The sequence below is a fragment of the Taudactylus pleione genome, unplaced genomic scaffold, assembly GCF_031769625.1.
Source record: "Taudactylus pleione unplaced genomic scaffold, aTauple2 ptg000225l, whole genome shotgun sequence".
Lineage (NCBI taxonomy): Eukaryota > Metazoa > Chordata > Amphibia > Anura > Myobatrachidae > Taudactylus > Taudactylus pleione.
Window position 1 is genome coordinate 6305638 of NW_028284627.1, and position 14511 is coordinate 6320148.

Here is a 14511-nt window from a genome sequence, read left to right on the forward strand (position 1 = left end):
TTCATTTCGACTTTTCACCTTCAAATGTGTCTTATTCGCAAAGTGATGCGAATAGGACGTACAAGCAGCTTCTGCTGATTAAAATGAAATGCGGCATGTCTATATTCTGTGTGCGACTCTGGGTGTATCTGCATGCGAAATGCTACGTTACAGTGTGCGAAAATGCTACGTTACAGTGTAAGTGGCTGTGACACTGTAACGTAGCATTTTGCATGCAGATACACCCGCAGCCACACACAGAACATAGGCATGCTGCATATCATTTTAATCAGCAGGAGCTGCTTGTGCATCCTAAAAGTAAAAAGCTGAACAAAAACACAGTCAGCGCCACCGCGTCACACGGTGCTCACGGATTATGTTTAGTGCGACTTGTAGCGCACGGGGGTTAGATGTATGTGGACACATCTGTGACTAAGGATAGTGCTCATGAATGATACGTAATAGAATATTTGCTCACACATTAATGGTCATTTGTTTTACAAACTGTTTCAAACTTTGGATATTTGCAGTGATATACATTGGGGTCAATTTAGTTAGAAGCAATGAGATATTGGTGTGATGTACAAGAGATGTACAATTGCGCACAAATCCAGTACATACGGTTGTTTTACATTGCATGTTTGGGACTGCAAGATAAAATGCACAATGTAGGCACGAGGTAGGGGATGTAGTCCTACCTACGGTTGGGATGCTGGCTGATGAAATCCCGGCGCCGGGATGCCGAACTACGGACAGAAAACTGGTGCGGGGATCCCAACAGCTGTTAGCAGCGGGGGGGGGTTAGGTTTAGGCACCCCAGGGGGGGTTAGGGGTAGGCTGCAGGAAGGGGGAGGTTAGGGTTAGGCGGCGGGTAGGGAGGGTTAGGGTTAGGCACCACCGGGGGGGGGTTAGGGTTAGACACTAACGGGGGAGGGTTAGGTTTAGGCACTAAGGGGGGAGGGTTAGGTTTAGGCACTAACCGGGAGGGTTAGGAGGGAGAGTTAAGGTGCGGGTAGGGATGGCTAGGGTAGAGAAAAAGAGAGTTATGGTTAGGGGGTGAAGGGGGGAGGGATAGCATAATTATTTATCCCCTGTCGGGATCCTCAATCCCGACTGCCGGGATTCCATAGCCAACTCACGAGGTGGGTGCCATTGTCACCATTCAAACGCCGTTGCTATGGCACATTGCCAGCATCACCCATACAATGCATCTAACTGAATAAAACTCTTTTTTTTATATAAAATGCCAATGATAATCCCATATAAAAAAAACCACTTATGGGCGCTTATGGGATTTTTCTGGGAATAGTTAATATTGGAAGGAATCACCCCTCTGGGATCCCTGCAGTGCTTTCTACTGTGCACTGAGCACCAGTGTATTGGAGGAGGAGTTTATAGAGACAGTATTGGGGTCCAGCACATGCTTGGATAGCGAGTTACTCAACGGTGGAATGTGGAAGTGGGGCGGTCAGGAGCCCTCTGTTAGATTTACCAATATTTTGGGCCTCAGTGTTGCAATCACACTGTTAACCTCCTCAGCTACTTAATTAACTGCTTTGCAAAAACTGCAGAAGTCTCAGCTGTTCTAACCCAAATAATAATCTGGGAAAAGAGAGAATGCATATCTATCACCTTCCCCATTCCCGAGACTGGAAATATATACAGTATATAGTTTACTGACCTCTATTCTAATTACTTTTTGTTCTGGTAAGTACTAGTATATTATAGTATAGTTTATTATTTTTTGCTGTCATTCCACCCAACTTTTTTACAGTCAACACAAAGAATTTTATTATTAATGCTAAATATAATTTCTTTCTTTTTACAGTTTTTCATCATTTTACTGATCATTCTTTTGGCTGAGCTGATTCTCCTTATCCTATTTTTTGTCTATATGGACAGGGTAAGCTGACCTTTATTTCTTTATTTGCCATTTAAGACGTATAAAAGTTATTAGAATTAGAAATGAGCGGTTCGGATCTACTCGGTTCTTCTTGTCAAATTAGTGCAAGTTCGGATTTATCTTAGTGGCTAACTTGCTATCCAAATCATGGGAGAGCCGCATAGCCAATAAGATGCCGTTTTCAGATACGAACCTAAACGAGTAGATCCACTTATTAGAATACACATGAGTATTTTGCAGCACTCATAAATCCGTAAAACGTATTCCCATCTTTTTTTATTTATTTGATTAATTACTATAGTTGATAAAATCTTTTGCAAATCATACCTATTAATTTGTCATCTCACAGCGGTAGAGAATTCAGCCAACCTGTATTAGATGAAATAAAAAAGATCATAGTCTGAGCATTTATACCCGTCTTTTCTGTCACTTATTTGTAGAAGATAGCATAATGCCTAATGCAGGGGCGTACCTACAATGGGTGCAGGGTGTGCGGGGAACACGGGCCCCTGGGTCCAGGGGGGCCCCGCACCGCACACCCTGCACCCATAATATTTCTTACCTCTCCGGAGTCCCACTTCGGCACGGGGGTCCGGCACTGTAAAGCGACTGGAAAATGGCCGCGGCGGCCATTTTCCCATCATTTGCGCATGCGCAGTACAGGGAAAATGGCTGCCTTGGCCATTTTCCCGGTGCCCTGTGCATACACTATAGACTCTGGGCACACTCTAGTGCCAAAAAGCCAATAACTCTGGCGTTGGCCGCGCACAGCTCAGTGCGCTGCCGGACGCCGGGCAGAGAGGAGGGGGCCCGTGTTGGAGAATGCACTGGCCCCCTCAACTCTAGAAACGCCCCTGGCCTAATGTACTAGTTTTATACCCGTCTTTTCTGTCACTTATCTGTAGAAGATAGCATAATGCCTAATGTACTAGTATTATACCCGTCTTTTCTGTCACTTATTTGTAGAAGATAGCATAATGCCTAATGTACTAGCTTTATACCTGTCTTTTCTGTCACTTATTTGTAGAAGATAGCATAATGCCTAATGTACTAGTTTTATACCCCTCTTTTCTGTCACTTATTTGTAGAAGATAGCATAATGCCTAATGTATTAGTTTTATACCCGTCTTTTCTGTCACTTATCTGTAGAAGATAGCATAATGCCTAATGTATTAATTTTATACCCGTCTTTTCTGTCACTTATCTGTAGAAGATAGCATAATGCCTAATGTATTAGTTTTATACCCGTCTTTTCTGTCACTTATCTGTAGAAGATAGCATAATGCCTAATGTACTAGTTTTATACCCATCTTTTCTGTCACTTATCTGTAGAAGATAGCATAATGCCTAATGTACTAGTTTTATACCCCTCTTTTCTGTCACTTATCTGTAGAAGATAGCATAATGCCTAATGTATTAGTTTTATACCCGTATTTTCTGTCACTTATCTGTAGAAGATAGCATAATGCCTAATGTACTAGTTTTATACCCGTCTTTTCTGTCACTTATCTGTAGAAGATAGCATAATGCCTAAGGTACTAGTTTTATCCCCGGCTTTTCTGTCACTTATCTGTAGAAGATAGCATAATGCCTAAGGTACTAGTTTTATCCCCGGCTTTTCTGTCACTTATCTGTAGAAGATAGCATAATGCCTAATGTACTAGTTTTATACCCCTCTTTTCTGTCACTTATCTGTAGAAGATAGCATAATGCCTAATGTACTAGTTTTATACCCGTCTTTTCTGTCACTTATTTGTAGAAGATAGCATAATGCCTAATGTACTAGTTTTATACCCCTCTTTTCTGTCACTTATCTGTAGAAGATAGCATAATGCCTAAGGTACTAGTTTTATACCCGTCTTTTCTGTCACTTATTTGTAGAAGATAGCATAATGCCTAATGTACTAGTTTTATACCCCTCTTTTCTGTCACTTATCTGTAGAAGATAGCATAATGCCTAATGTACTAGTATTATACCCGTCTTTTCTGTCACTTATCTGTAGAAGATAGCATAATGCCTAATGTACTAGTTTTATCCCCGGCTTTTCTGTCACTTATTTGTAGAAGATAGCATAATGCCTAATGTACTAGTTTTATCCCCGGCTTTTCTGTCACTTATCTGTAGAAGATAGCATAATGCCTAATGTATTAGTTTTATACCCATCTTTTCTGTCACTTATCTGTAGAAGATAGCATAATGCCTAATGTACTAGTTTTATCCCCGGCTTTTCTGTCACTTATCTGTAGAAGATAGCATAATGCCTAAGGTACTAGTTTTATCCCCGGCTTTTCTGTCACTTATTTGTAGAAGATAGCATAATGCCTAAGGTACTAGTTTTATACCCGTCTTTTCTGTCACTTATTTGTAGAAGATAGCATAATGCCTAATGTACTAGTTTTATACCCGTCTTTTCTGTCACTTATCTGTAGAAGATAGCATAATGCCTAATGTACTAGTTTTATCCCCGGCTTTTCTGTCACTTATTTGTAGAAGATAGCATAATGCCTAAGCTACTAGTTTTATACCCGTCTTTTCTGTCACTTATTTGTAGAAGATAGCATAATGCCTAATGTATTAGTTTTATACCCGGCTTTTCTGTCACTTATCTGTAGAAGATAGCATAATGCCTAATGTATTAGTTTTATACCCCTCTTTTCTGTCACTTATCTGTAGAAGATAGCATAATGCCTAATGTACTAGTTTTATACCCGTCTTTTCTGTCACTTATTTGTAGAAGATAGCATAATGCCTAATGTACTAGTTTTATACCCCTCTTTTCTGTCACTTATCTGTAGAAGATAGCATAATGCCTAAGGTACTAGTTTTATACCCGGCTTTTCTGTCACTTATCTGTAGAAGATAGCATAATGCCTAAGGTACTAGTTTTATACCCGTCTTTTCTGTCACTTATTTGTAGAAGATAGCATAATGCCTAATGTACTAGTTTTATACCCCTCTTTTCTGTCACTTATCTGTAGAAGATAGCATAATGCCTAATGTACTAGTATTATACCCGTCTTTTCTGTCACTTATCTGTAGAAGATAGCATAATGCCTAATGTTCTAGTTTTATCCCCGGCTTTTCTGTCACTTATTTGTAGAAGATAGCATAATGCCTAAGGTACTAGTTTTATCCCCGGCTTTTCTGTCACTTATTTGTAGAAGATAGCATAATGCCTAAGGTACTAGTTTTATCCCCGGCTTTTCTGTCACTTATTTGTAGAAGATAGCATAATGCCTAAGGTACTAGTTTTATCCCCGGCTTTTCTGTCACTTATCTGTAGAAGATAGCATAATGCCTAAGGTACTAGTTTTATACCCGTCTTTTCTGTCACTTATTTGTAGAAGATAGCATAATGCCTAATGTACTAGTTTTATACCCGTCTTTTCTGTCACTTATTTGTAGAAGATAGCATAATGCCTAATGTACTAGTTTTATCCCCGGCTTTTCTGTCACTTATTTGTAGAAGATAGCATAATGCCTAAGGTACTAGTTTTATACCCGTCTTTTCTGTCACTTATTTGTAGAAGATAGCATAATGCCTAATGTATTAGTTTTATACCCGGCTTTTCTGTCACTTATCTGTAGAAGATAGCATAATGCCTAATGTACTAGTTTTATACCCCTCTTTTCTGTCACTTATCTGTAGAAGATAGCATAATGCCTAATGTACTAGTTTTATACCCGTCTTTTCTGTCACTTATTTGTAGAAGATAGCATAATGCCTAATGTACTAGTTTTATACCCCTCTTTTCTGTCACTTATCTGTAGAAGATAGCATAATGCCTAAGGTACTAGTTTTATCCCCGGCTTTTCTGTCACTTATCTGTAGAAGATAGCATAATGCCTAAGGTACTAGTTTTATACCTGTCTTTTCTGTCACTTATTTGTAGAAGATAGCATAATGCCTAATGTACTAGTTTTATACCCCTCTTTTCTGTCACTTATCTGTAGAAGATAGCATAATGCCTAATGTACTAGTATTATACCCGTCTTTTCTGTCACTTATCTGTAGAAGATAGCATAATGCCTAATGTACTAGTTTTATCCCTGGCTTTTCTGTCACTTATTTGTAGAAGATAGCATAATGCCTAAGGTACTAGTTTTATCCCCGGCTTTTCTGTCACTTATTTGTAGAAGATAGCATAATGCCTAAGGTACTAGTTTTATCCCCGGCTTTTCTGTCACTTATTTGTAGAAGATAGCATAATGCCTAAGGTACTAGTTTTATCCCCGGCTTTTCTGTCACTTATCTGTAGAAGATAGCATAATGCCTAAGGTACTAGTTTTATACCCGTCTTTTCTGTCACTTATTTGTAGAAGATAGCATAATGCCTAATGTACTAGTTTTATACCCGTCTTTTCTGTCACTTATTTGTAGAAGATAGCATAATGCCTAATGTACTAGTTTTATCCCCGGCTTTTCTGTCACTTATTTGTAGAAGATAGCATAATGCCTAAGGTACTAGTTTTATACCCGTCTTTTCTGTCACTTATTTGTAGAAGATAGCATAATGCCTAATGTATTAGTTTTATACCCGGCTTTTCTGTCACTTATCTGTAGAAGATAGCATAATGCCTAATGTACTAGTTTTATACCCCTCTTTTCTGTCACTTATCTGTAGAAGATAGCATAATGCCTAATGTACTAGTTTTATACCCGTCTTTTCTGTCACTTATTTGTAGAAGATAGCATAATGCCTAATGTACTAGTTTTATACCCCTCTTTTCTGTCACTTATCTGTAGAAGATAGCATAATGCCTAAGGTACTAGTTTTATACCCGGCTTTTCTGTCACTTATCTGTAGAAGATAGCATAATGCCTAAGGTACTAGTTTTATACCCGTCTTTTCTGTCACTTATTTGTAGAAGATAGCATAATGCCTAATGTACTAGTTTTATACCCCTCTTTTCTGTCACTTATCTGTAGAAGATAGCATAATGCCTAATGTACTAGTATTATACCCGTCTTTTCTGTCACTTATCTGTAGAAGATAGCATAATGCCTAATGTACTAGTTTTATCCCCGGCTTTTCTGTCACTTATTTGTAGAAGATAGCATAATGCCTAAGGTACTAGTTTTATCCCCGGCTTTTCTGTCACTTATTTGTAGAAGATAGCATAATGCCTAAGGTACTAGTTTTATCCCCGGCTTTTCTGTCACTTATTTGTAGAAGATAGCATAATGCCTAAGGTACTAGTTTTATCCCCGGCTTTTCTGTCACTTATCTGTAGAAGATAGCATAATGCCTAAGGTACTAGTTTTATACCCGTCTTTTCTGTCACTTATTTGTAGAAGATAGCATAATGCCTAATGTACTAGTTTTATACCCGTCTTTTCTGTCACTTATTTGTAGAAGATAGCATAATGCCTAATGTACTAGTTTTATCCCCGTCTTTTCTGTCACTTATTTGTAGAAGATAGCATAATGCCTAATGTACTAGTTTTATACCCGTCTTTTCTGTCACTTATTTGTAGAAGATAGCATAATGCCTAATGTACTAGTTTTATACCCGTCTTTTCTGTCACTTATCTGTAGAAGATAGCATAATGCCTAATGTATTAGTTTTATACCCGTCTTTTCTGTCACTTATTTGTAGAAGATAGCATAATGCCTAAGGTACTAGTTTTATCCCCGGCTTCTCTGTCACTTATTTGTAGAAGATAGCATAATGCCTAAGGTACTAGTTTTATACCCGTCTTTTCTGTCACTTATTTGTAGAAGATAGCATAATGCCTAATGTACTAGTTTTATACCCGTCTTTTCTGTCACTTATTTGTAGAAGATAGCATAATGCCTAATGTACTAGTTTTATACCCGGCTTTTCTGTCACTTATTTGTAGAAGATAGCATAATGCCAAATGTATTAGTTTTATACCCGTCTTTTCTGTCACTTATCTGTAGAAGATAGCATAATGCCTAATGTATTAGTTTTATACCCGTCTTTTCTGTCACTTATCTGTAGAAGATAGCATAATGCCTAATGTACTAGTTTTATACCCGGCTTTTCTGTCACTTATTTGTAGAAGATAGCATAATGCCTAATGTATTAGTTTTATACCCGTCTTTTCTGTCACTTATCTGTAGAAGATAGCATAATGCCTAATGTACTAGTTTTATACCCGTCTTTTCTGTCACTTATCTGTAGAAGATAGCATAATGCCTAATGTACTAGTTTTATACCCGTCTTTTCTGTCACTTATCTGTAGACGATAGCATAATGCCTAATGTATTAGTTTTATACCCGTCTTTTCTGTCACTTATCTGTAGAAGATAGCATAATGCCTAATGTACTAGTTTTATACCCGTCTTTTCTGTCACTTATCTGTAGAAGATAGCATAATGCCTAATGTACTAGTTTTATACCCGTCTTTTCTGTCACTTATTTGTAGAAGATAGCATAATGCCTAATGTACTAGTTTTATACCCCTCTTTTCTGTCACTTATCTGTAGAAGATAGCATAATGCCTAATGTACTCGTTTTATACCCGTCTTTTCTGTCACTTATCTGTAGAAGATAGCATAATGCCTAATGTACTAGTTTTATACCTGTCTTTTATGTCACTTATTTGTAGAAGATAGCATAATGCCTAATGTTCTAGTTTTATTCCCCTCTTTTCTGTCACTTATCTGTAGAAGATAGCATAATGCCTAATGTTCTAGTTTTATACCCATCTTTTCTGTCACTTAGCTGTAGAAGATAGCATAATGCCTAATGTATTAGTTTTATACCCGTCTTTTCTGTCACTTATCTGTAGAAGATAGCATAATGCCTAATGTTCTAGTTTTATACCCCTCTTTTCTGTCACTTATTTGTAGAAGATAGCATAATGCCTAATGTACTAGTTTTATCCCCAGCTTTTCTGTCACTTATTTGTAGAAGATAGCATAATGCCTAATGTATTAGTTTTATACCCGTCTTTTCTGTCACTTATTTGTAGAAGATAGCATAATGCCTAATGTATTAGTTTTATACCCGTCTTTTCTGTCACTTATTTGTAGAAGATAGCATAATGCCTAAGGTACTAGTTTTATACCCGTCTTTTCTGTCACTTATTTGTAGAAGATAGCATAATGCCTAAGGTACTAGTTTTATCCCCGTCTTTTCTGTCACTTATTTGTAGAAGATAGCATAATGCCTAAGGTACTAGTTTTATCCCCGGCTTTTCTGTCACTTATCTGTAGAAGATAGCATAATGCCTAATGTATTAGTTTCATACCCGTCTTTTCTGTCACTTATTTGTAGAAGATAGCATAATGCCTAATGTACTAGTTTTATACCCGTCTTTTATGTCACTTATTTGTAGAAGATAGCATAATGCCTAATGTATTAGTTTTATCCCCGGCTTTTCTGTCACTTATTTGTAGAAGATAGCATAATGCCTAAGGTACTAGTTTTATCCCCGGCTTTTCTGTCACTTATTTGTAGAAGATAGCATAATGCCTAAGGTACTAGTTTTATCCCCGTCTTTTCTGTCACTTATTTGTAGAAGATAGCATAATGCCTAATGTACTAGTTTTATACCCGTCTTTTCTGTCACTTATTTGTAGAAGATAGCATAATGCCTAAGGTACTAGTTTTATACCTGTCTTTTATGTCACTTATTTGTAGAAGATAGCATAATGCCTAATGTATTAGTTTTATACCTGTCTTTTCTGTCACTTATTTGTAGAAGATAGCATAATGCCTAATGTATTAGTTTTATACCTGTCTTTTCTGTCACTTATCTGTAGAAGATAGCATAATGCCTAAGGTACTAGTTTTATCCCCGGCTTTTCTGTCACTTATTTGTAGAAGATAGCATAATGCCTAATGTACTTGTTTTATACAAGCCTTTTCTGTCACTTATTTGTAGAAGATAGCATAATGCCTAATGTACTAGTTTTATACCCGTCTTTTCTGTCACTTATTTGTAGAAGATAGCATAATGCCTAAGGTACTAGTTTTATCCCCGGCTTTTCTGTCACTTATTTGTAGAAGATAGCATAATGCCTAATGTACTAGTTTCATACCCGTCTTTTCTGTCACTTATCTGTAGAAGATAGCATAATGCCTAATGTATTAGTTTTATACCCGTCTTTTCTGTCACTTATTTGTAGAAGATAGCATAATGCCTAAGGTACTAGTTTTATCCCCGGCTTTTCTGTCACTTATTTGTAGAAGATAGCATAATGCCTAAGGTACTAGTTTTATACCCGTCTTTTCTGTCACTTATCTGTAGAAGATAGCATAATGCCTAATGTACTAGTTTTATCCCCGGCTTTTCTGTCACTTATTTGTAGAAGATAGCATAATGCCTAATGTACTAGTTTTATACCCGTCTTTTCTGTCACTTATTTGTAGAAGATAGCATAATGCCTAATGTATTAGTTTTATACCTGTCTTTTCTGTCACTTATTTGTAGAAGATAGCATAATGCCTAATGTACTAGTAAGTGTAACACATCCACTTTGCTCAGGAAGAGAAGTCTATTTTCTGTAGATGCAATATACTAACAAAAGGTCTCCCGGGCAGCTGAGTCGTACTGGACAATACTAGCTGGCAGAAGTTGGTGGAGTCTTACCACTTCGCCAAGCAGTCCAGCATGCATCTGTACATGTTGGTTAGCAGATGCACAGTGAACCAATAGCTTGGACTTAGGCATCCAGTTCCAATTTCATAAATAAAAGTGAATAAACAACTGTTTAAAACAGAAAAAATGACAGTACTCATCTATATGTAATTTATAAAAATAAATAAAACAACTTTATTTATATAAAACTTCTTTTTTTTTTGTGGGCTGCCTCTGAGATGATAATGGGAAGCTTGTTCCAGAGAAATCTGGTGAATTGTTTCTCTGATGTGGTCTCTCATGGTAACCCTTAGTGCAGTGGTGTATCTATAAAGGGTGCAGGATTACGGTACTCACACAGCACACACAGCATACACCCTGTACCCATGTGTCAGTGGCGGTGCTGCAGAAATCACTAGGAAAATGGCACTGAAGCCATTTTCCCGGAGACCTGCGCATGTGCAGTAGACTCATGCATGAAGCCAGAGTCTAGTCATTTGCGCCACTGGAGAAGGGGGGGGGCACGGGGACTGCACACAGAGCCCCTCCTCTCTTAGTCGGAACCTGCCTTAGTAGATAGAATGAAGACCTATATTCGGCGAGCACACCTGTTTTTGCCTGAGAAAAGGTAATACAGTAAATAGATGTGGTGACAGTTATGGATGACAAATTGCCCTATACTCACTCCCAAGAGACTTTGCACTTTGCTCTTTCATCTATCCATGATTTTTCAATGTTGAGCCTTAAGGTGTGTATCCATTACGCGACCTTACAGAGCGATTGCACGATTACAACATCATAATCGTGCAATCGCTCAGTAATTGGCCGCAAATCATCAAAAAAGGTCAACCTGAAGATCACGTCAGGTCCAGCATGTACGGGGATGATGGATGTGCCTACACTGAACGACTGAACTATCAGTGTAGGCACATCACAGACGGAGAAACGACAGCACGGTTACAATGTGGTAATCGTACTCTTGTTTCTCTGTCTATTCGTGGATAAGCTCCTTAAATGAGTAAGTCTCTCAAGTAAAGTTTTTACATAGAGTGCAAGATGTTTTTTATATATGGTTTTATCACACTAGTGCAGTGGACTCTAGACTTCCGGAAGCTCCAGGATTTCCCAGGGGAGCTGTTAAAAAGTTAGTCAAGAATGTCACTGTAGCCAATTTGACAAAACCGGTAGATCATCTGTTTCACCAGCAAATATCTTTTCAATAATACATCTCTCGGACATGGGATCAATACTGGTTTGCTCAACAAATAGAGCTGTCCAAAACACGCAGAGATCGAACATTGTATCATTTCCATATAATATAGCTTTAAATCAACACCCTCCTCCCCTTGATAAAAGAGTATGGGGACATGTTAATTTTATCCTGTACAGTCACAGATGTTTAATACCCTCAGATTGGACTCAAATAACATAGTCATTAAAACATACATAGTTTTGTTCCTATTTATTTCAAACAAGTTGAAAATAATAAACATCTGTCACCGGAATATGTTTTACTTAATTGTATTTTATGCAACCCGGACACTATTTCCTATGGTAATACTCTGTATTTTTCCAATGCATTGTTTGCACATTAGCATTTTAAATAGCTATTGTGAGGATTAAACCAGCCAATAAAATATAAGCGATTTTACTTATGTTACTGTTAGACAGTTTGAAACCAGCCTGGACATCACTGACGAAGCATTTCATAAAGCTGATTAATGGCTGGCTGCTCATGTCTAGCATTAGACAGTTTATCAATCCTGTGAAGCCATTGTGCAAAATGCATGACGGTGGAAATGTGTCTTCATCGAACATTAAACCCTATGAACAGAAACTGCCATGCTGCCCAGATATCTTTTCCATATTCACTCAAAAATGGAGGGAAAGTTAGTTTATATAAAAAGTCCTTTTAATAAGTTATGTTTATTATCACTGCTGAGGACAAGTGGGGCTTGTCATCCGCATATAGCTTAACACTGCCGAGGACAAGTCCCACTTGTCCTGGGCAGCAGCAGATTTAGCTATAAAAATAAAATCCTTTCACACTGGTTCAGACAATTGGTACGGATGGCGTATGATGACTATTGTAAAAATAATAAATAAAAAAATCAAAAGAAATGAAGTGGACAGCTGCCAGGAGGGTGGGACGGAGTTTCTTACAGTGGCCCCTAAACCAGGAGACTTGTCCTCTATTGCGGGGGGCTGGGAGTGTCGCCTGATTTTCGTAAGCCTCCCGGCTAATGCGGGAGAGTCGGCAAGTCTGAGCTCTACCCTGCTTTTAGTTGTTATATTTGATGTCCAATTGTATTATTAATCCCTGTATGGGGCTGATGGTATGCGTTCAGCATCTCGGCGTTCGGGTTGCCGACGCTTACTTTACCAGTGCCAGAATCCCAACGCCGGTCATCATCCCGACTGCTGGGGTGCAGAAGGTAAGTAACGGGGTTGGGGGAAGGGTCAGGGTCAGGCACTAGGGGGAGGGTTAGGTTTAGGGTAAAGGGAGGGGGATATTAGGTTTAGACACTAGGGGGGAGGTTAGGGTTAGGCAACAGGGAGGGAGGATTAGCATAGGGAGAGGGGGAGGGTTAGCATACTGACCAACAAGTAACGGTATGTTAACCCTGTCGGGATCCCGGCGTCTGGATTCTGACCGCCAGGATCCCGACTGTCGGTATTTCATACCGATTCTAGCGCTGATATACCTTGGTGCCATATAAATAAAAGATAATAAAAGTTATTATAGGGCAAAACATGCTGTGATATTTAAAGTGTATGTGTGGCCAGCTTATGACACATCTTATGTACATATAATTGTTTCCAGTGCACAGAACATAGCTCATCTGTGTCATATGCTATAGGTGCCAAAATTATAATGCAGTGTCTATGGATGCTTTGCTCCCAAGCATCAAGGTAAAGTTGGCCAAAACCAGTTGGGCACCCTGGGCAGGGGGCCCCTATCACACATGCACACCTAATATATCACTGCTTTACAAATAAGGATAGAGAACAATGTCTCTGCTGCTGAGGTCAGGTGAGAGAAGGAGTATAACGCAATGGGCGGGCCCTCTGAATGCAACAACATAAATGGATGCCATTTTTGGTGCCCCATACAATCATAACCTCCTGGGATGTTGCCCCCGGTCAGAGTGTAGCTTGGGTTAGAATTGCAGCCGAGGACATTATGCATGATACGGTCTTCAAGGCCGCCATTAAAAATGTTGGGCCACCAGGACATAAGGGTAGATGATGAGAATTGCAGTAGGACAATACTGAAAAATTTTGATATTTCAGGTACAAAATATGGCAACTACAATAATCATCAGAAAAAAAAATCAATAGAAAAAAAAACAAGGTTGAAGCTTCTTAAATTATATAATCTTTTTGAATGTTCATTATACTGTAATCCCCTTAGTCTGGAAAAATAAACAAGAACCTCTGTCCCCTCCCACTTTGGTTTTCACAGGCCCCAAACAGTGACCTATTTACCCATACTTTCCAATATTTAAGCTGCCTCTGGGAGACAGCAGTCAGGTGCTGGAGGTGGGGGCTGGGATTCTTTAAGCTGCACGCACTGTCCAATACTCTCCAGAATTGAGCAGCGTGTGGTAGACTAGCCTACTCTCCCTGAGGTCTGGGAGAGCCACTCGAAATTCGGGAGACACACCCGGTCATTCTGAGAAAGTAGATAAGTATATATTTACCTGGTATTTAAATAGCTGTAAACATCCAAGGGGTTTATTTACTAAGCATCGGGTTCTAAAACGTCCGAAATTTAAAATGGCAATGATTTTATTAGTCTTTTTTTCTAGTAAAATCATTGCCCTTTAAAATTTTGGGCATAAACACAAAGTGCTTATTAAATAAACCCGCAATTGTAATATCTGTTACATTGTGTTAAATTAGGAATAATCAAACGTTTCCATATTTGTCATCCTGATTAAGTGATCAATTATATGTTTTTTTTCTGATGATGATGATGTCATATAAAAATCAGATTCCATTTTACACTAGATGCCTTAATCCGTGTGATCGGTGAATAATAATATTATAATACATATATAAATAAATAAA

At 38.5% G+C, this 14511-nt stretch overlaps 1 protein-coding gene across 1 annotated transcript in view; it reads left to right on the forward strand.

The window, feature by feature from the left end:
- The window catches only part of TSPAN9 (tetraspanin 9), a 178693-nt gene that overhangs the window by 140777 nt on the left and 23405 nt on the right, over positions 1–14511 (forward strand). The window contains exon 3 of the mRNA XM_088478915.1: positions 1808–1882. Within this exon, the coding sequence (XP_088335041.1) occupies positions 1808–1882 (75 nt within the window). The remainder of the gene's footprint in view (positions 1–1807; positions 1883–14511) is intronic.